The sequence below is a fragment of the Oryx dammah genome, unplaced genomic scaffold, assembly GCF_014754425.2.
Source record: "Oryx dammah isolate SB20612 unplaced genomic scaffold, SCBI_Odam_1.1 HiC_scaffold_24, whole genome shotgun sequence".
Classification (NCBI taxonomy): domain Eukaryota; kingdom Metazoa; phylum Chordata; class Mammalia; order Artiodactyla; family Bovidae; genus Oryx; species Oryx dammah.
Window position 1 is genome coordinate 71636443 of NW_024070208.1, and position 22648 is coordinate 71659090.

A 22648-nucleotide genomic window follows, 5' to 3' on the forward strand; every position below is an offset into this window, starting at 1 on the left:
TTTTTTTTTTTTTTTTGCTGCGGGTAGCAGGGCTCCTGTCACACCGGCTGGCGGGTTGTGGCGGTGCCAGCCAGTGTGTGCGAGTGTGTCTGCGTGCCCGCGCCTGGGCGGACCGACCCGGAGCAGCAGTGCGCCTCGCCCGGGGGCGGCGGCTCCGTACCGGCGCCTCGCCCGCAGCCGCTGCGGGGGGCTCCTCTGCAAACTTGCGGCGGGCGCACCTGGTGGCTCCCGCACCTGGTGATCCGAGGGCAAAGGCGCCTGGAGCGCGTGCGGCTCGCGGGGCCCGCGGGCGGCCGGGTCGGCGGGGCCGCGCCGCGCCTTCGCCCTTGGCCGGCGCCCTCGAGAGCCCCATGCAGTCCCCGCGCTCGCGGCCGCAGCTGCCCGGCTGCCTGGGGCAGGTCCGGGACCCGAGCCGCGCTCCCCAGCGCCTGAGCGCCGGCGGCGGGATGCCCTGCACCGCCTGAGAGCGCGCGCCGCGCCCGGGGCGGGGAGCCGGGAGCCGGGCGCCGCCGAGAGCCGGGCGCCCCCGGGAGAGCAGGGCGCCCCACGCCGCCGCCGCAGCCGCGCGCCGGCGCCCGTCTCCCCGCTCGATCCACAGGCCCGGCTCTGCCAGCCCCGGAGCGCCGGAGTGCCGCGGGGCTGCCAGCCAGCAGCTCGCCCCGGCGTCAGGGGCATGGAGGAGCGGCGGGCTCGGAGCCGCGCCCCGGAGTCCCCGAAACTTCCGAGCTGCCGCGCGCCCGCGTCTCTGCCGCTGTCGCCGCGTAGCCTGCCGGCCTGAGAGCGGGACCATGGATGAAAGGTTCAACAAGTGGCTGCTGACGCCGGTGCTCACTCTCCTCTTCGTGGTCATCATGTACCAGTACGTGTCCCCCTCGTGCTCCAGCTCCTGCGCCAACTTCGGGGAGCAGCCCCGCGCCGGAGAAGCCGGTCAGCCGGCCGCCCCGAGTCCCGCCCGCCGGGCACAGGCGCCGCCCGAGGACTGGGAGCGGCGGCCCCAGCTGCCCCCGCCACCCCGGGGGCAGCCCGAGGGGTCTCGGGGGGCCGCGGCGCCAGAGGACGAGGACGAGGAGCCGGGGGACCCCGAGGACGAGGAGGAGGAGGCGGAGGAGGAGGAAGAGGAACCGGACCCCGAGGCCCCCGAGAACGGCTCCTTGCCCCGGTTCGTGCCGCGCTTCAACTTCACCCCGAAGGACCTGACCCGCTTCGTGGATTTCAACATCAAGGGGCGCGACGTGATCGTCTTCCTGCACATCCAGAAGACCGGGGGCACCACGTTCGGCCGGCACCTGGTGAAGAACATCCGGCTGGAGCAGCCGTGCAGCTGCAAAGCCGGCCAGAAGAAGTGCACCTGCCACCGGCCCGGCAAGAAGGAGACGTGGCTCTTCTCCCGCTTCTCCACCGGCTGGAGCTGCGGGCTGCACGCCGACTGGACGGAGCTCACCAACTGTGTGCCGGCCATCATGGAGAAGAAAGACTGTCCCCGCAACCACAGCCACACCAGGTACTGTCCCCCCGCCGCGTCGTCTCGCTTCCGGCCACCTTCCTTCCCGCTCCAGCCCACCGTGCCGCCGCCACCCCAGTCCCGACCACCGCCCCCCCCGCCCCGGGCGACCCCGCACTCCCTCGGCTGCGCGGGGCGGGTGGTTCCCCAGTATCGTCCCGCGATGCGGGCAGAGGTTTTGGGAGAGGGAGAAGAAGCCTTTGGAAAGTGTCCTGGTGTTGAACTCGCTCCTCCCCTAGCCCCCATCGCTCTCTCCCCCGCCCCCAAAGTGTCGAGAGCTGTCGTCGTCGTTGTGTGTGTGTGTGTGTGAGTGAGTGAGTGTGTGTGTGAGAAGGAGAAGAGAGACCTTTTTTATGCCTAGCACGGTGTGACCTCTCTGTGTGCGTGGAACCCCTGGAATGGCCAGGAGGCCTGGGTTAGACCAACGAGGTCGAATCTTGAACCTAAGTTCTGCGAGTGGAAACTCAAACCCGGTGAAAGGCAGAGGGAGCTGGACGTAGAGAGACAGGGTAGGAGTTTTCCAGGCAGGGCAAAGCCGGAGACGAGTCTCCTCCCTCTGTGAGTGGCTCCTTGGTGGCTGTTCTCAAGGCTCTTGTTGCCGCTTTGAAGACACCCGTTAGAATTTCTGCTCCACCTCCATAACCCTAATTCTGGAGATGGGCTTTGTTGCTGAGCAGCGCCAGTATTTGGACTCTTCCTGTTCTCCGCAATATTTCCACTCTTCCCCCCCAGACCAATCCATCAACTCAGTCTGAAAGCATTTGTTAAAGCCTTCCTGTGTGCCTAGCAGTGTGCTCAATGCTACGTGCGTACGAAGATGTCAGAAACAAATCCCTAGCTTCCTTTCCCACCTCTGTCCCCAACCACTTTAAAATGGTAAGGCCGCTGAGAATTAGCAAAGTTTGAAATCTTAATAGCCAATGAAACTGCTTACCTTATTAACATCCTTGCAGAGAGGCACTGGGCTTGAGAATTTCAGTTTAATGTTCTTTCTGCCCACTGCAATTTGAAGATTAATCTGACATGCTTGCTCAAGGGACTAAAATATTAAAAGCTTGGAACACTGGTTTATTGAGATTTTTATCTCAAAGGTTTCAAACAGTTTGGTGTAAAGAAATAGGAGTTTAAAAACTCAACCTCAATATGTTGATATCAGATAGCTTTTGCCTCTGACATTATGGAAAAGCTTCATTTACTGGAAGCTACCCAGATTCTGGAATTCACCACCACTGAAGCGTCTAATTCTACTTCATTTCTCCAAGAATGAGCAAAATTTCATTATGGGATTTTTTACTCTGGCAGTTTTTCAAATACTTTCTCTCCTCCCTGCTCTTTTGCCTGTTTAATGGAAATTGCTTAGAATAAGAAACTGGTTGGACTTGGAACGAAAGCACAAGTCTCCTTCCTTAGCATATTTTAAGGACCTTTAACTTTTCAAGATTTCTAATTGTGTAGTGTTTTAGATCCTGCCCCGGTATTTTAGCTTGCAACAGTTTTTCAGTTGATAATGACAGCCAAACTTCCTACCAAAGGAGGCTATTATTTCAGTGAGAGACAGTCTCTGCTACATTTCATCACAAATTATACTTTTTGTATTTATACCTTTATGTAATAACTCCTGAAGGACCCCAGAGAGTTTACTAGTGTGAATCCCAGCTTCCATTTCACTTAAACTAGAGACTAATTATCACATAGACCTAGCTAGTGATTCTTCAGTAGAGACAGGCATTATTTTCTATCAATGTCTATAAAACCTTTAGTGAATAGATGAGGCTTTTGGAGCAATTCGAGATTATGAAATTTAAGAATACTTGGATTTTTGCTTAGTGATGACGAGCTGCTGCTACTGCACAGGTTACAGCAGCGAGGTCTTACTTCTACAGGAAATACTCACTGTTTCATGGGCTTCCCTGGTGGTAGAGGAAATACCATCTTTCTGCTGGGTAATGGAGGAGAATGACACCTTGGCTATTTTAACATAGGGTTTCTATTGCACAGTCAAATGCTTGTCTTTGTTTAATTATAGATTCTTCTCTCTCAGAATCGGAAGTTTTCAGATAAACCTGCACTGGTTTGCTTGTTAAAAAAATCCCTAATAATGTTTCTGGGCGGGGGGGCACCATTTTTATAATCCTTCTTCCTCTTCATTCTCACCCCCTCTCCCTTTTCCTGATATTCTCAATTACTTTTCTCCTCTGGATGCTGTAGGGAGGAATAGCTGTGGTGCATGTAAAGGACCCTGCATCAAAAGCGATAGGGAAAAAGTTGAAGAGATGTTCAGCTGCATCTTCCTCACACAGAAGATCGAATTAGTTGTCTGTCATTAGAGTATCTGTGTACAGCGTTCCACAGTCAACTAGATTAGCCTGGATAATGGAGGGTACATTTCCACAATGCAAAATGGCAGATAATCTATTGCTACATAATGGGAACAAGGTTCTACTTCAAATAGGGCTGACTCTGAGCAAAATCAAGAAGTAGATCATGTTGACTTCGGTGCCCTAGTCTCTTTGCTTTGCGTTCCTCTGCTGTACCCCCTCTCCATTGCTCACAGGGATCAATGTCCTTGTGGGTCGTGGAATACCTGTAAGAGTGAGGATTCTGGAGTCAGGTCATGTGGCTATTGTACTTATTAGCTGTGTAAATTAGTAAGTTGCTGTTTCTGAGCCTCAGATTCTTCATCTTCTATGTGGATAATAATTGGTACTTAACCTCTTGAGGTCTTACGAGAACTAAAGAAGCAAATGTGTGTAAAATGCTTCACATAGTGTTGTCATAATATCTGTGCATAGTTTAATATGCTGATACATAGCACCCAATACTTGGTATGGAGATATATAGTAATATTTAAATATTAGTTGCTAATTTTAATAGCAGTATTTGCCCTAATCAAGGCTGTCTTCCACAAAAGGATGTGAAGTCATTTTCCTCAAGCAGCTTGATGCAAATGGGCCACCTTAATTTATAGAGATGCCATTTTATGATTATTTGTGTGGAGACAAAATCCTAAGTTCAAGACATTGATCAATAAATTGAAAATTATGAACATTTGTGCATCAGTCATTGCAGAGTGAGTGAAGAGTGAGTGAAAGTCACTCAGTCGTGTCTGACTCTTTGCGACCCGTGGACTGTAGCCCACCAGGCTCCTCCGTCCATGGGATTCTCCAGGCAAGAATATTGGAGTGGGTTGCCATTTCCTTCTCCAGGGGAGCTTCCCCACCCAGGAATCAAACCCAGGTCTCCCGCATTGCAGGCAGACACTTTAACCTCTGAGCCACCAGGGAAGCTTCGGTGATGGGAAGGCACACCGTGTAACTGAGTGGATTCTGTGGGTGACAGAGACAAACTGGAATGGTGAGTGAGGAGCTGGGAACAGCTGGGACCAAAGGCTGAAGCAGGGAGCCAACTCTGGAAGGAGATTCTTGGAAGAGTGGAAGGAGCCATCCTGTGTGTTTTAAGGGGCCAGAACGGAGCAAGGCTCTGGGGCTGCAGTTTGGGTCCAATGCAGAGGGCATTTCTGACCGTAGAAATCCGTTAGAATAAGACAGGAAGGTAATAGGAAGATGGCTTGTCTAAATGACCTCTTTTATCGTATTAGTGATGATTTCTTCCCTTTCTTTTTCTTTCTTTTCTCTGTTATTTCTTTAGTAGGTTATTGTTTCTCATCTTAATGCTTCCTTCATTATCTCAGTATGTTTCCCATTTTTGTCTGCCTGCTTAAGACTTTAGAAGACTCTTCATCACCTTTGGTGGAGTATGGATAGCCTCCTAATATTTTATGGCTAAAAAAGACTGAAGAGATAATCTGGTTCCATAATTTGTGTGGCCAATGGGTTATCTAATACTAAGGAGATGTGAAATACATCTAAGGTTTCCACAGGGAACTCATGTCTTCATTTTGATCATTTATATTCAATGTTTTGCCCACCGTTTCTTCTGTTCACTTTAACAAGTATAGTGGAGGGTGTCTTAGGCACCTACTATGTGCCAGGCCCTGTGATAGGTCTCAGAATATAGTTTGAGCAAATAGTGTCAGCCCTATGAACTTAGGTGTTTAGGCAAGATAGACCTTGATCTTCTTCAGTAAGTGAGTATTGCTCTCATTCTTAAAATTATGATGGAAGGAGATTCCATCCATCCCTTTTGTAGGGTGGGATGACCATTCTGTTGGTCCTGTTAGACTGCTTGCAAGGTTATGAATGTTGTCTTCAATAGGTCCCTCTGTGTTGCAGATGATACAAACTTGACTCAAACTCAGTTCAGACAAAGGGGAAATTCTGGCTTAATAACCAGAATGCAGGAAAGACAGAGGTACACCCTGTCTTTCATATTGGACCCTTTCCCACACTCCTTTTCATATTGGACTCATTATATCAAAATGGCTTATTCCACAAAATGAGGAAATGGCTGTTGAATCTAATAGATCTAGGACTAAGAGGAAAGCAAGCCTTCTCTGAGTTCCAATTGGAAACCTTGGGGAGTGACTCTGATTAGTCCAGCTTGAAACTTATGACTATTCTTTCAGCCAATCAGTGTGGCCAGGGAAATGAGGTTCTCTGACCTAATCTATGTCACATGAATGGTGGTGGTGGTGGTGATGGTGTGTGTGTTTGTGTGTGTATCACAAGAAGGGGAGCTAGCAAAAATACAGCTTCTGGGAAGATCATTGGGTTCTGGATAGTTATTGTAGTTGTGTCAGTTATGCCTGTAAATAAAAGAGAAGTAACGTTCAGATCTTTTAAAATTTTTTTAAGAAAAATTTTGAGTCATGCTACAATTTCAGTTTATTTGCAGCATCTGGAAACCATGTCATAGGAGGAATAATTGAAGGAGCTGGTAATATTTAATATGGAGGTGGGAAAAATAGGAGAGACATAAGGATTGCTTTCAAATACTCAAAGAAGGAAGATATGGATTGTGTAGGAGATTTGTTCTGTGTTTCGCCAAAGGATGGGATTAGGATAAGGAAGAGAGAAGTGAGAGGACAAGGATTTCAACTCAGAGTAAGAAAGAACTTCATAAAACGTGTAACTGTCTACAAGAGAAGGAACTCTCTTGTGAAGTGGTGTGCTCCCCAGCAGTGAACATTTTAGCTAATTAACCACTGATGTTGAAAAGGGATTTCTTCCTGGGGAAGGGCTTAGCCTGTGTGGCCTTTTATTTGAAGGTTCTGTGTTCTAAGCTGAGTTCAGAGCATCTTTCGCCTCTCCTTTCTTGCCTTGTACGGAGAAAACAAAACAGCCCCCATCACACACACAGAGGCACAAAAGGATTCTCAATGAACTAGTCAGTTCTTGAAGATTTATAAACATTTCTACCAAGGAAACTTTTAGTAAAGCATGATTTGATGGTATAGACTATTTTACATATTCAGGGCCGAGGATGTCTGCTTCTTCATAATAAGTATAAAAAGGTAAGATGAGAAAATGTAACATAACTTGGCACATAAAGCCATAACTGGCTTTGAAATATCATCTGGTTATTGCTTTAAGTGTCTTTCTACAATGCGGGAGACCTGGGTTCGATCCCTGGGTCAGAAAGATCTGCTGGAGAAGGAAATGGCAATCCACTCCAGTACTATTGCCTGGAAAATCCCATGGACAGAGGAGCCTGGTAGGCTACAGTCCATGGGGTCGCAAAGAGGACACGACTGAGCGACGTTCCTTCCTTCCTTCCTTCCTAAAATACACGGGAAGCAGTGGAGCTCTGTTTCAAAGGCTATCTAGAATATTATGGCCCATACTGCTTTCTAAGGGATAATCTTTTTGATGTCTCTTCTAATTAGAAATGTTGAACTGCAAAGAAGGTTAATTTTCACCATCAGGTTTGTGTGCAGTATAAAACCAAGGAGATAAGAGATTGTTCTGTCTATATGCCATATCCACTTATATGCTCATTACAGGGTCTCTTAAAGTATGGCTTCTGGTTCAAACCTCTGATATTTGCTATAAATCAGAAGGAAGTTGAATTAAATTCTTTCAGTTTTTTTTTTTGAGTTGTGAAGATAGAACTGGAAATGGTAAATGCTAAGATATGGTTTGTTCTTCTGCATTTTCCTTGCTGGTTACCTTGGGATTTTTGAAAGGGTTGAATTCAGAGAAATATAAATGTTTGTGTAATAATTGGAAGCTAAGTAAATTTAGCCACTAGCAATGTGGATTTGCCTAATCTTAGACTGTTATAGTATTATTCCCCAAAGCTAATTATTACCGTCTCATTTTGACTAAGGACAATCAGAAGCTTATGCCATTTGAAAGTTATTTATGCTTGATAATGAATTAAACAGGTTTAATTGAGACTGGCAAATCCTAATGTGATTTTAAGAGTCATGAAATAAATTATTGGGCCAAGGAATAGGTTTAGTATGAAAACAAGTAAATGGGGAACCCAAATTAATACTTTGTATTAATCAATTATCTTATTTTCAAATTTGTTAAATTATGGATATTATGGATAAATTCCTGTTGATTTTAATTGGCTAATAGAACTTCATTTTAATTATAGCTAAGCATTTAAATATGTGTTGGGAATTGTACCAAATACTTGTTAACCTAGAGAGTGTTATTTGTTTGTATCTTCCTCTAGCAAATGCAGTTATTCAGTAAAACATATGTAAAGTTCCCAGCACAGAGACTGACCTATAGAAGTTCAATGTTAGCTAAACATATACTCTATGTTCTAGATTGCTTTTAAAAAGTATCAGCATAACTTGACAAGACTTTGGTTCTTTGAAAGTTGGGATTATCAAACATTTGGCGTCCTGCCTCTCTTATTTTGTGTCATGCAAATTTGAACTGTTAATAGTTGCCTTTCATAATTAGCAAGATGTCAATTCCTCTTATTTGCCAGAAGAGTCGTCAAAGTAAGTATTCAGCCCAGGGCTTATTAGAACATTCTAGGAGGTCTCTCCCCTTAATATGCCACAGATCAGAAATTCATTTGGGTACAGACAGATGGTCTTGCCTCTTGGGAAGGTTAGCCTCATCGTTCATTCTCACTTTAGGAAAAGAATGTGCCGAAACCAAGAGCATGGGAACTCTGATGTAGGATGGGTGGAGAAGAAAAGTACCAGTGATGTAGACTCTGAATTATTCCTGGTTAAAGCCAGATGGTCGAGGTGGTTGCGGTTAAGGATAGTCATTTTGGAGAGTAATGGAAGGAGACCTTGGATTAGGAAAAAAGTCCTCAGCAGAAATTGGAGAAAATCTGTGAAAAATACACTAGCCCCTGAACATTCCTGAAAATCATGCTGATGCCCAGCTTGTGAATGCAATTAGGGTCATGTGTAGAGTAGGGGCTGTGAAGTCAAGTTAGCTCAATTTTAACCTGGTTCAACCACTTGCTGTCACATAATCCTGAGTAAGTCAGTTACCTGCTCTGGAAAATGGGAGAAATAATAATGATATTATCTCACAGTGAGTGGTAAGAATGCGTGTGGCATTCTTCAAACAGCCTGGCACAGAAAAAGTCTCTTTTTAAAAATTTTCTCATGGGTCTCAAACATCTGTGCTGTTCTGTGTGAAAATAAAATGATAGGTAAACCTGTATGTTATGTTTTGAATCTGCAACTTTTCATCCTCAACGATGCAAAAATGAACTTGCAAGGTATGATGCAAGAGAAAAGCCATAAATGATAAAAGTAAGTGTTAATTCTCTGGATACCATGGGCATGCAATGGGCACTTAATTAATGCTGTCGATAGAGACTTTTGTTCTTTCTTTTCTTCAGCATATCATTTTATTTTTTTATGGGATATTAATGAAATAGCAACAAAAATGTTTAAACACATACGATTAAATTCATAAATGAAGCAATCCTGTGGTGAAATTGAATTAGTTGCCTGTGGGCACATAAATATTTGTAGTTTATTGCTATTGTTAATATAGTACCATGCTTTTATTGGTAAGTACTGGGTCATTTATTGTCAGAAACTTGCCTTTAATACCATATGTTCACGGTTGCCTCTGCATTCTAGTTTCTTTACAAACAAAGGAGGGTAGAAAAGCTAACCACCTTGATGGCCTCCATATCTATTTATTATGTTTTACAGAGTATTTCTTCCAAAGAATTCAAGGTTATGGATGTAAGACTATAAACCTGGATGGCAGCTTCTGTATTTTATGAACTCTAGTTAGGAACTTGCAGAATTGTATAGATTTACTTAAAGATGAAAACATAGACCCGGAAGAAAGAGTAACCATAACTTTAAACATAAGTATGTGGTAGCTTGGCCTGTGTGTGGAAATCTGCAGGTAGGACCCATATAACACAGTAAAGAACAAGGTGACATGTCAAGGAAGAGAGAACAGACAGTGATAATGCAGAGTGTAAATTAGAAGGATGCTGCAGAGAAGGGCGAGGAGAGAAGGACAAAAGTAGTCAAGGCGAAGTTTGAAATCCTTAAAGAACTGAATCAGAAAGATGGTGATATTGAGAGTAGAGGTCAGAGATGCATCTTGCATGCAACGATTTGTCTCATTAGTACATTTACGGGGAGTGTTAATAAGCACCTTTCTAAGAGGCCATCTGACTTGCAGCCTGGTATATTTGAATGCTGCTGCTGTTCTTTTATTTACTTACACATTCTTTTTCTGTATCCGGTTGCTGTCTCAAACATGGGTAGCTATATTGTAGGTCCTGGCAGCAAACAGAGGCACACTTTCTGATTGCCAAGAAACTAGCAACAGAGGTAGGGATTGAGGAACGGTACAAACATTGGACATGGGGTTAACAAGGAAAGCAGTTAACTACCCTGGGCAGAGTTGGGCAGGCAGTGTCAACACCCCATGTCTACAGGTATCTTACAAGAAGAGCTACAGTCTCAGTGGTAGGAAGGGCTGCCTGCCGGCATATGGAGCTGAGGCAGAGGAGGGGGTGGGGAGGAAATACCTTGTTTCCTTTCCCTCCCACCTGTCCTCCCATTGTCTTCCAGTGGCTGGATTTACCTGGCAGCTAAAGGACATGTGCGATTCTCATTCCACATGCTTCACTGAGGTAGAGAAGGGTGAGAATGGATTTGGGGTTGCAGAGGTAGCAGATATGAACATGGAGAATAACTTGCATAGTGACTTAAAATAGCTGGAAGTTTCTTCTGATTCATTTTATGAATGCCCCGTTCAATCCTACACATGAGACTGAGAACAAGTACCCTTTCCTTTAGAACCTGTAACACATGTTTTCTATAGGGACCGTTAGCCTCCAACCCAAAGAATGGTGGAAGAGGCAAAGAAAGCTCAGCAATGGAGCTGTCACCATAACAAGTGACTTTTCACTAAGTAATAAAAACCATTCTGGATTCGGGTGTTTTGTCCCCCTGGAGCCCCAGAATTGACTAGCGATCACAACATATTTGAGCAGTTAGATCTGTATTTTGATGCAGATCCAGATACTATACATTTTAAATTATATCTCTGTGTGGTACTTTATACATTTGAAGTTACATAACAATACTGGTTAAGACACTACAAAATAATTTGCAGAACTGGCTCCATTTTATGAGATGAGACGCTTTCTGCTGCTTAGATTTTCTTCTAAGAACATTAAGCACATTAAAAATAATATTAATGTGGCTTTAAGTCTCTGAAGGTAACAGGTGAGGGAGGAAAAAAAATTATATCACACTTGAAACTATTCTAATGTTTTCAGTTTTAATTTTAAAAGGCTTTTGAAACACTATTTCCATCTTTATTTGAGGGGGATAGGATATGCTTAGGGCTTTCCTGGTGGCTCAGCGGTAAAGAATCCACCTGCTAAGCAGGAGGCATGGGTTCAATTCCTAGGCTGGGAAGATCCTTTGGAGAAGGAAATTGCAACCCACTCCAGTATTCTTGCCTGAGAAAACCATGGACAGAAGAGCCTGGTAAGTACAGTCCATGGGGTTGCAAAGAGTCAGACATGATTTGGTGACTAAATAATAGCAGCAAGAATGTACTTGAAAATATATATTCATGAAACTCTGTTTTAAAACATTATGAACCTGAAATCTCCTAATATTAGATATGGGCTTCCCTGGTAGCTCAGTTGGTAAAGAATCCACCTGCAATGCAGGAGACCCTGGTTCGATACCTGGGTTGGAAAGATCTGCTGGAGAAGGGTTAGGCTACCCACTCTAGTATTCTTGGGCTTCAGTGGTAGCTCAGCTGGTAAAGCATCTGCCTGCAATGTGGAAGACTTGGGTTCAATCTCTGGGTTGGGAAAATCCCCTGGAGTTGGTATCTGAGAAAACTCAGTAAAGATAAAGAAAAAGAAACCATCAGTTCCCTGCTTGAGTTTACAGAGTCATAATGCCATGAGCAAAATGCTGTTCAACATTTGAATTTGTAGATGACAAAAGCCATTTTAGTGCAATGTCTGTACCTAGTGCATGGATTGGGATTGGTGTTGAGTTCATTTTTCTGATCTATAGGGTGGATTTTGTGTTGCTGGGAGCACCATCCGCTGTGAGGAACACACCAACCTCCATCCTCTTTCACAGCCCTTCTTATGCACAATACATTTTTGTCGTTCTCTGGGACAGCATTTTATGACAAGGTTAGAGTCAGCAACACTCTGTAAACGCAAGGGTCATCTTCAGGCCCGTACATCTGTATGAAAGTGACTTGCCCTGAAAAAATGGGCTTAGGGTGTTGTTTTCTGCTGGCTTTGAAAGCCATTAGTAGTAAGGAACCTGCACACTGTTTAACTGGATTTAAGTCTAGTCAACTGAAGGATTCTGGGAGAAGTTTCAGAGAAATTTTTCTTCTGCACATAGCTTCACTAAATTTATCATTGTGCCTTCCATATAAGATGAAAGAGGTAGATTAATGGATTGTTCTATTTTGAATATTTCTATTTATAAACATGCTATTAATACTTTTCTTGATAAATTAATATCAAAAGCATTGTGTATAAAAACATCCGGCAACATGAAGGAACTTAGCGATGTTGGAAGTGTCAAATTTATTACCTGACGCATTTTTAGTCTGGAAATATTTGTCAACTATCCTGATCCATTCTTCGTCTTTTAAATTCATACTTAAGCCTACAATCCACTATGGTAGATAAATTTCTTTGCTTTGAAAGTTTTATTCTCCTAGTTCCTTATGTGTGCTATAAGGAATAATTAATGTAATGAAAAAATCAATATTGTGTATAAATTATTTACGCTTTACTATCATTGTAATTTTCTCTTCAACACCTATTGATCAGCAACAATTCATTTGTTAATTTCTTCCTAATAAGATATTCATTGTATTAGGTCTGTAGTAGTGCTGTTCCTGCACTTTCGCAAATAAGTCATGAATTACTAATGATACATGGGACGGGTTAACTTGCTAGTGAGTGCTGTGAGGTAGAAAACAGTCGAGGGCAGTCATTTGAGACGCTGTCCTATAGAAACTCTGTGTAGCCGGACAACTGCTGATAGCTAAATGAGCAGACTCTTGCAAGACATTCATCTGTACTTCCAAATTTAATGTGAACCTATTTTTTTTTCCAGGTAAAGAAAGGCATTAGCATTAGCTGATTCTGTCTCAGCAGCATTTTCTAGATCCAGTAAAGCCAAGAGGCAAAGAACATCAGTTCTGAAGCCCAGATTTGGGTTTAGGCCCTGATTCTACCCACCAGGGCTTCCTCAGCCTTAACGAATATGCCTGCCAATGCAGGAGAAACAAGATACACGGGTTCCATCCTTGGGTCAGTAAGATCCCCTGGAGAAGAAAATGGCAAACCTCTCCAGTACTCTTACCTGAAAAATTCCATGGACAGAGGAACCATGGGGTAGCAAAGAGTCGGACATGACTGAGCAACTGAACACACAGCACACTCAGACCTGATCCTACCATGAACTACTATGTGAATTAGCACACATTCACACACTCAATCTGTGAAACAGTGATAAAAACCTCCCTACCTGGTGTTAGTGTGGGTTTGCAACCTGGGGGACTTGCCAGGTGAAATCTGAAGGTGGCATCACACATGGAGAGCTGGGAGAGACTGAAGGAAGTGGCGGATCACTCCAGGGTAGGTGGCAGGTGTAATAAGCAAGGAAGGTCATACGTGAGGTTTGTCTTTAGTGGTGACAAGATAGGTAGACCTCTGCGCCCACCTACTAGAATCTTTATATAGAGGTTTTATGTAGAGTTTATATAGAGGTTTTAGTGAGGTTCATGCACAGACGCTGTTCAGATGTTCTCAACAACACCCTGCTCTCTTGAGACTGTGTCTTTGAAACAGCTTTGAGGGTGGGAACAGTGGATGGCACTTGCATTTCAAGGACCAAGGAATGGGAGAGGAGCCTCTGATTGCTTGGGTCCAGCTCTCGGGTCACCCTCTAGATGACCCCCTCCAATGATTAATGATGACGAGCACACGAGTGAAGGTGCACACTCACGTGTGCATATGTTCCTTTTGTAATTCAGTTTTTATCTCCATGGTTCTCTTGTTTGGGGGAGTATAAGTGTCCTAAATGTGTTGGTTATTAAATGCCATTTTGACTGTTGTCCATTGGATTACTTCAAGAGAGTGGAAAAAAGTCTGAGACCTTTTGAAAACCCAGTGAGATTCAAGTCCGAGAAATCAAACTGTCCACAAACTGTCTTCATGGCAAAGAGAACATTTGCATCAGTGAATTTGGACCAGGAAGGCAAAGTGGTATCCTGTAAAAGGCTCTACAGTTGGGATCAGGCAACCAGAGTTTGAATCTAGACTTCCTCATTGATTTGATTTGCTGTTTATTGTTTGGCCTTCCTGCCAAAATTTAAGTTTCCTGAAGATGGTGACGGTTTTGTTTCCTTCTGCATCTTCAGTGCCTAGACTAGTGCTGGTACATTATGGCTGTCAAGTAAATGACTGAATAAATGAAAACAAGCATAAATAAATTTACAGGCTTATTGGACAATTTGGATAACACTGTATATCCTGTTTCTTTTTTTAAAGAGTTGTTGTGGATTAAGGAAATGACTCTGAGGCACTTCATAAAGTATAAAGTACTATACAAATTTAAATTTATATTGACAGTGAGAATCCATTTGATATAGAATGGAGAAGGAAGGAAAGTTGGATTTTGGAAGTGCCCTGCATATATAATTCAGCTTTTATAGAGAGCTTCAAAAATTGGGAATGACAAAGATGCAGTTGAAAAATATGCAAAATACACATTCAGCTTGATAACTTGTTGAAGTAATGAGTGCTTTCTTTTAAAACAGGACATAATATATCTTAAAAGCCTTGTTAGAACGCATAAGTCTTTTCCTTAGACTATCAGGAAACCCTTTTTTTTCCCCAGGGATTTGGCACAGATCAAGGTACAAAAGTTTCTTTTCTCTCCCATTGCTTTACCCTTTTGAGAACGTTATCCAGGAGTTAATATTTTAAATTTTGTATCCATTCTTTTTCATTATTTTCACATGACAGCTATAAATTAAGGCTATTGGTTAATAATATGTCTTGCAAGTGAGCTCAGAATGTAACTTCTTCATTTGAGCTGATTTAGGATGTGATAATCCACTGAGCTCTTCACTATATAACTTGGTTTTGCAGCTAATTATGGAGAAAGAAAGAACATAAAATAAAATCTTCCAGAGGCTAGAGTTTGCATGATAATACACATCTATTAGGAGAATAATTTTCCTTAGTAATGAGTTAATTTTTATACATGAGGCAATGCCTGATTGCTTCCAGAGGATATACATGCTTGCATGGGCAGAGACCTAGAAGCATACACAGCTCCTGACCTGGAGTGGAGTCTTGGAAGAGGTTCAGCAAACTGATGGAAAACCATGAGAGGTGTGATGCCTGTGGTAGGAGGTGATCTGGCAGAACTGATGGCGGCATGATCATTTGTTGAACATGTCATCTTAACAGCAGCCCTCAGAAGCATGGAGAAGTGTCCCATATTGAAGATGAAGAATCTGTATATGTTTATTAGGATGCCATCAGCAGCATTTAGCAAAAACTCAAATTCAAATTGCCTTAATAAGACATTTTAAAATCTCATAACAAGCCCAGAGGGACGTGATTGATTCTGTCTCAGTAGCATTTTCCAGATCCAGTTAAGCAAAGAATATAAATTCTGGAACTCAACCCTGGGTTTAAAGCTTGACTCTAGCATGTATTCACTATGAAATTTTGCTCAAATTGCTGAATTCTTCAGGCTTTTTTCTCTTTGTATAAAACAGTGATAAAAAACATTCCTACCTGTTACTAGTGACGAGCATCATATGATCTTTTAAAAAAATTATTTATTTCTTTATTTTGGGCTGTCCTGGGTCTTCGTTGCTGCAGGTGGGCTTTTGCTAGTTACGCTGAGTGGGGGCTCCTCTTCGTTGTGGTGACTGGTTCTCATTGTGGTGGCATCTTGTTGCGGAGCACAGGCTCTAGGCATGTGGGTTTCAGTAGTTGCAGCCTGTGGGCTCTAGAGCATGGGTTCAATAGTTGTGGCACGTGGGCTTAGTTGCTGCACAGCAGGTGGAATCCTCCCAGACCAGGGATCAAACCCATGTCCCCGGCATTGGCAGGTGGACTCTCAATCACTGGACTACCGGGAAGTCTGTATATATGAGTTAATGCACACAGATATTTAGGAATACCTGAAGCATAGTAAGCGCTTGTTAAATGTTAGCTGGTGTTATTTTACTGAGGACCCAGGTGGTTTTCCACATCTTTACTCTGCCACCCTGAGCTTGCTGACTTGGGCCATAGGCTGCCTCCCTTGTGGTTGCTAGAACGCTGTGGATGCATGGAGAATTTCCTGGCCACATGAACAATGACTAGAGTGGAAACGCTGACATCCCTATTGGGAAACCAATTGCCTGCAATGGCATCGGACCCTCCAGGATTTGTCCCTGAAGATGGGGCTAGGAATGCCCTCCCTTGAGCCACATGTGGACAGCAGGACAAGCTCGGGGCTCCCCCAGCAAACAAAAGGAGGAATGGATGTTGGAGAGGCTATCAATACCATCTCCATCTTGTTTTAGAGAGTCACATGGGATTATTAAATTGTAAAGCTAGACTTCCAACCCAGGGCTCACTTCCGAGTTCTAGCCTGTCAAATATTCTAACCTATGTCTGCTAAAAGTGTTGCATTTCTGTGATTGGTCAAAGAACTTGGATTGTTATTATTTTTAAAAGTATTTATTTATTTATCTGACTGCACCAGATATATGGGTTTCCTCCTCAGATGGTAAAGAATCTGCCTTCCATGCAGGAGACTTGGGTTCGATCTCTGGGTTGAGAAGATGTCCTGGAGAGGGGAATGGCAACCCACTCCAGTATTCTTGCCTGGAGAATTCTGAGAACAGAGGAGCCTGGCAGGCTACAATCCATGATTCCAAAGAGTCAGACATGACTGAGCAACTAACACTATAAGAAGGGTTCTAATCAGTATCACCACTTGCTTACTATTTTCTTGGAGAAGGGAATGGCAACCCATTTCAGTATTCTTGCCTGGGGAACTCCATGGATGGAGGAGCCTGGCAGGTGACAGTCCATGGAATTGGAAGAGTCGGACATGACTTAACGACTAAACCACCACTGGATGTTAGTTGCGGCATATGAGATCTAGTTCCCTGATGAGGGATTGAACCTGGGCCCCCTGCGTTGAAACTGTGGTGTCTTAGCTGCTGGACCACCAGGGAAGTCCCAGGACAGGGGTTGTTTATTGACTTTTTTTTCTTCTATTGGTTCAGTTAACTTCAACATAAATTTATTGAGTATCTACTGTGTACCAATTACATACAGTTCAAGTTAAGGGAAGTCAGAGGGAGAAGAAAGAGTGATTACTGCTGCCATTTTGACTGGTTACTCTGTTCTAGGCAAAGTGATTTATGGATATAAGTACTTGCATTGCTGCTGCTGCTGCTAAGTTGTTTCAGTCGTGTCCGACTCTGTGCGACCCCAGAAATGGCAGCCCACCAGGCTCCCCTGTCCCTGGGATTCTCCAGGCAAGAACACAGGAGTGGTTGCCATTTCCTTCTCCAGTGCATGAAAGTGAAGTCGCTAAGGCCTGTCTGACTCCTAGCGACCCCATGGATTGCAGCCTACCAGACTCTTCCGTCCATGGGATTTGCCAGGCTAGAGTGCTGGAGTGGGTTGCCATTGCCTTCTCCGAAGTACCTGCATTCAGTTCAGTTCAGTTCAGTTGCTCAGTCGTGTCCGACTCTTTGCGACCCCATGAATCGCAGCACACCAGGCCTCCCTGTCCATCACCAGCTCCCAGAGTTCAGTCAGACTTATGTCCATCAAGTCAGTGATGCTATCCAACCATTGCATCCTCTGTTGTCCCCTTCTCCTCCCGACTTCAATCTTTCCCAGCATCAGGGTCTTTTCCAGTTTATCAGTTTTTCGCATCAGGTGGCCAAAGTGTTGGAGCCTCAGCTTTAGCATTAGTCCTTCCAGTGAATATTCACCACTGATTTCCTTTAGGATGGACTGATTGGATCTCCTTGCAGCCCAAGGGACTCTCAAGAGTCTTCTCCAACACCACAGTTCAAAAGCATCAATTCTTTGGCCCTCAGCTTTCTTTATAGTCCAACTCTCACATCCATACATGACTACTGGAAAAACCATAGCTTTGACTAGATGGACCTTTGTTGGCAAAGTAATGTCTCTGCTTTTTAATATGCTGCCTAGATTGGTCATATCTTTTCTTCCAAGGAGTAAGTGTCTTTTAATTTCATGGCTGCAGTCACCATCTGCAGTGATTTTGGAGCCACCCAAAATAAAGTCTCTCACTGTTTGCATTGTTTTCCCATTTATTTGCCATGAAGTGATGGGACCAGATGCCATGATCTTAGTTTTCTGAAGGTTGAGTTTTAAGTCAGCTTTTTCACTCCTCTTTCACTTTCATTAAGAGGCTTTTTAATTCCTCTTTGTTTTCTGCCAAAAGGATGGTGTCATCTGCATATCTGAGGTTATTGATATTTTTCCCACCAATCTTGATTTCAGCTTGTGCTTCATCCAGCCCAGCGTTTCTCATGATGTACTCTGCATATAAGTTAAATAAAGAGGGTGACAATATACAACTCCTTTATGTACTCCTTTATGAATTTGGAACCAGTCAGTTGTTCCATGTCTGGTTCTAACTGTTGCTTTTTGACCTGCATGCCGATTTCTTAGGAGGCAGGTGAGGTGGTCTGGTATTCCTATCTGTTGAAGAATTTTCCATAGTTTGTTGTGATCCACTCAGTCAAAGGGTTTGGCATAGTCAATAAAGCAGAAGTAGATGTTTTTCTGGAACTCTCTTGCTTTTTCAATGATCCAACAGATGTTGGCAATTTGATCTCTGGTTCCTCTTCCTTTTCTAAATCCAGCTTGAACATCTGGAAGTTCTTGGGTCACATACTTTTGAAGCCTAGTTTGGAGACTTTTGAGCATTACTTTGCTAGTGGGTGCTGCTGTTGCTGCTGCTAAGTCGCTTCAGTCATGTCCGACTCTGTGCGACCCCATAGATGGCAGCCCACTAGGCTCCTCTGTCCCTGGGATTCTCCAGGTGGGAACACTGGAGTGGGTTGCCATTTCCTTCTCCAGTGCATGAAAGTGAAAAGTGAAAGTGAAGTCGCTCAGTCATGCCCGACTCTTAGCAGCCCCATGGACTGCAGTCTACCAGGCTCCTCCATCCATGGGATTTTCCAGGCAAGAGTACTGGAGTGGGTTGCCATCGCCTTCTCCATTGCTAGCGGGTGAGATGAATGCAATTGTTCCATAGTTTGAGCATTCTTTGGCATTGCCTTTCTTTTGGATTGGAATTAAAATTGACCTCTTCCAGTCCGGTGGCCACTGCTGAGTTTTCCCAATTTGCTGGCATATTGAGTGCAGCACTTGCACAGCATCATGTTTTAGGATTTGAACACACCATTGTGGTTATGTGGGTCATGATCTTTTTTATATAGTTATTCTGTGTTTTCTTGCCACCTCTTAATATCTTCTGCTTCTGTTAGGTCCATACTGTTTCTGTCCTTTATTGTGTCCATCTTTGCATGAAATGCTCCCTTGGTATATCCAATTTTCTCGAAGAGATCTCTATTCTTTCCCATTCTATTGTTGTCCTCTCTTTCTTTGCACTGATCACTGAGGAAGGCTCTCTTATCTCTCCTTGCTCTTCTTTGGAATTCTGCATTATGATGGGTATGTATTTCCTTTTCTCCTTTGCCTTTCTCTTCTCTTCTTTACTTGGCTATTCTTAAGGCCTCCTCAGACATCTTGCCAACTTGCCTTTTTGCATTTCTTTTTCTTGAGGATGGTCTTGATCACCACCTCCTGTACAGTATCACAAACCTCCGTCCATAGTTCTGCTTGCCTTACCCTACCAGATTAAAACAAATTCCAGGTATCCTTAAAGCCATCCCCAAGATTGGAACTCAAACATAGGATGAAGAATCTACTTAATCAGAAGCACAAAAGTGATGGAAAGTGGATTCTGAATCAGTGTAGAAACCAGGTGTCAGAGTACAGGTGCAAGGTCAAGTTGAGTCTAGGTTCAGGATTAGAGTAATCAGTGCCCTCATATCCATGATCAAGATTGTGGATTGGTTGCAGAGATGGGAGTGGGACCAGGTCTTTAAGCCAGATGGTTCTAAGCTATAGGAGGACATAGATAGCAGAGGCAGGGAGAGAAGGGAAGAGGTGTAAAGCTCCAGAGCAAGCAAAACTTGAGACAGCCCATTACTTATAATTTTAAGCAATGTTGTGGAAAACACTGACTGGTTGACAAAAGAGATATATCTAATTTTATTTTGAGGTCATTTTCTTTCTAGCTAGCTTGATTGATTGGTTGATTCATGATTGTACATAGCTAACACCAGGCACTGGAGAAGATACAGATTGAGAAGAGGACTCGGTCCTGGCTCTCAAGGAGTGTAATCATAGTATACGTAAGTCATAGATAAAATGAGTTGGAAATATTTACATCACAACATTTAAATCAGTTCACGGTGTTATAATCAGAGCTAGATATAGAAATTCTGAAGAAGATGTGCTCAAAGAAAGAAAGAGGGTGAATGTGTGCAGGAGTTAAGAAGGCACATAATAAAGGCTTTGAACTGGCTGAAGAGTTGGGTGATACTGGGGTGGATGAGGGGTGGTTTATGGAGACCCCTGAATATATACTAGATTGAGGAAGTGATTCTGATTCAATATCGAATTTAGAATAATGTTAAATTCTTAAACAGAGATGGTTTTACAAATATGTCCATAAATTCTCTGATGCTCCTCTCTTCCAGAGGTGAAGCTCCATTCCCGTCTCCACCCTCAGTGTTGACTTTGGTAACTTGATTCTAATGAGTCAAATACAACCAGAGGGATGAGATGCCATTTCTGAGGTTGGATTATAGAAGGATTGTGGCTTCTGTTTGGGTGTTCTCTCTTTCTGTCTCTCCTTTGGATCCTTTGTCCTGGGTGAAGCTGCGCTCTGTGCAGCCCACATGGCAGAGACTGAAACCTTGCCAGGGCCCCTGAGACATGTTTAAAGGCTCACAGAAGTGATAAAACAAGGACAGGTGATGGTAGGAGTGATGTTTTTAAAATGAGAGGTGATCTGATCACAGGACATAGGATCTCATCTGTCTTCTTCCCTTTTGAGCAGAAATGAAGGCAGAGCATTTGTGTACTGATACCGGAAGGCTGGTGAACTGATAGTTGAAGGATGAGGTTGTTCTAATCTGATTGCATCTCTTTTCTCTGTGAGGTACAAAGCAAGGTCATTAGCTGAGAGTGGGGAAGAGAGGAAGGAATGCTGGAAATTTGAGAACAGAGAAGATATGAATAATGATCTTGGAAGTTGGGAAAACATGTTCTTGATGGAAGTAAGCTGTCTAACAGAATTGAATTCTGTTTTCATGTTCTGTGATTATACATTTGAAACCAGTCCATTTGGCATGTGGTTCTGGGATTTTCTTCAGCAACATTAAGCTGCTCTGGTGGAAGCACAGGCTAAGTACACAGTTGGGTTTAACCAGGATTGGGGTTTTACCAAGGAAGGAGCAGGAGGGTTATGGCTGTTTACCTAGAGGCATTTATAGTGTGGGGTCATGTCATTTGGGCTGGTTAGGAGAGAAATGGCAGAAAGTGAAGAGGAAGTGAGAGCCTCTTGATGAAAGTGAAAGAGGACAGTGAAAAAGTTGGCTTTAAAGCTCAACATTCAGAGAACTAAGATCATGGCATCTGGTCCCATCACTTCATAGCAAATAGATGGGAAAACAATGCAAACAATGGCAGACTTTATTTTTTGGGGCTCCAAAATCACTGCAGATGGTGATTGCTGCCATGAAATAAAAAGACACTTGCTCCTTGGAAGAAAAGTTATGACCAACCTAGACAGCATATTAAAAAGCAGAGACATTACTTTGCCAACAAAGGTCCATCTAGTCAAAGCTATGGTTTTTCCAGTAGTCATGTATGGATGTGAGAGTTGGACTATAAAGAAAGCTGAGGGCCAAAGAATTGATGCTTTGAACTGTGGTGTTGGAGAAGACTCTTGAGAGTCCCTTGGACTGCAAGGAGATCCAACCAGTCCATTCTAAAGGAGTTCAGTCCTGAATGTTCATCAGAAGGACTGATGCTGAAGCTGAAACACCAATACTTTGGCCACCTGATACAAAGAGCTGACTCATTTGAAAAGACCCTGATGCTGGGAAAGATTGAGGGCAGGAGGAGAAGGGGACGACAGAGGATGAGATGGTTGGATGGTATCACCGACTCGATGAACATGAGTGTGAGTAAACTCTAGGAGTTGGTGATGGACAACGAGGCCTGGCGTGCTGCAGCCCATGGGGTCGCAAAGAGTCGGACATGACTGAGTGACTGAACTGAACTGAACTGAGGAAAGAAATGAGGATATAAGGGTGGATGATGGATAGGAAGAAAAGTGGGAGGGTTCACAGGGTGCTGATAGTAGAGGTCTGTTTTGGGAGTTGTAATAGGAGGGCTTGGGTGCTGGTCTAGAAGAGCTGATGGCCAGAGAACGGGGTGTTTGGAGTTGAGATGCTCGAGGGAGGGCTGTAACTTTTGTGATCCACGTGAAGGGGGCCCTGAAGTATGGGGGGGAGTGATCTTTGGAGCTGAAAAGGTGGAAGAATGGCAGGGACAAGATGTTGCCTAGATTATTCATGGGAAGGTTGAAGTCAAGAATGATGATAAAAGTTGAGTAGGAGAGGAAAGTTGAGAGCCTCGTGA

General features: G+C 43.8%; 1 protein-coding gene across 1 annotated transcript in view; it reads left to right on the forward strand.

Moving 5' to 3' along the window:
- Positions 1 to 788: 788 nt before the first annotated feature.
- Positions 789 to 22648, forward strand: part of HS6ST3 (heparan sulfate 6-O-sulfotransferase 3) — a 720067-nt gene continuing 698207 nt past the window's right edge. The window contains exon 1 of the mRNA XM_040267358.1: positions 789 to 1501. Coding sequence (XP_040123292.1) covers positions 789 to 1501 — 713 coding nt within the window. The remainder of the gene's footprint in view (positions 1502 to 22648) is intronic.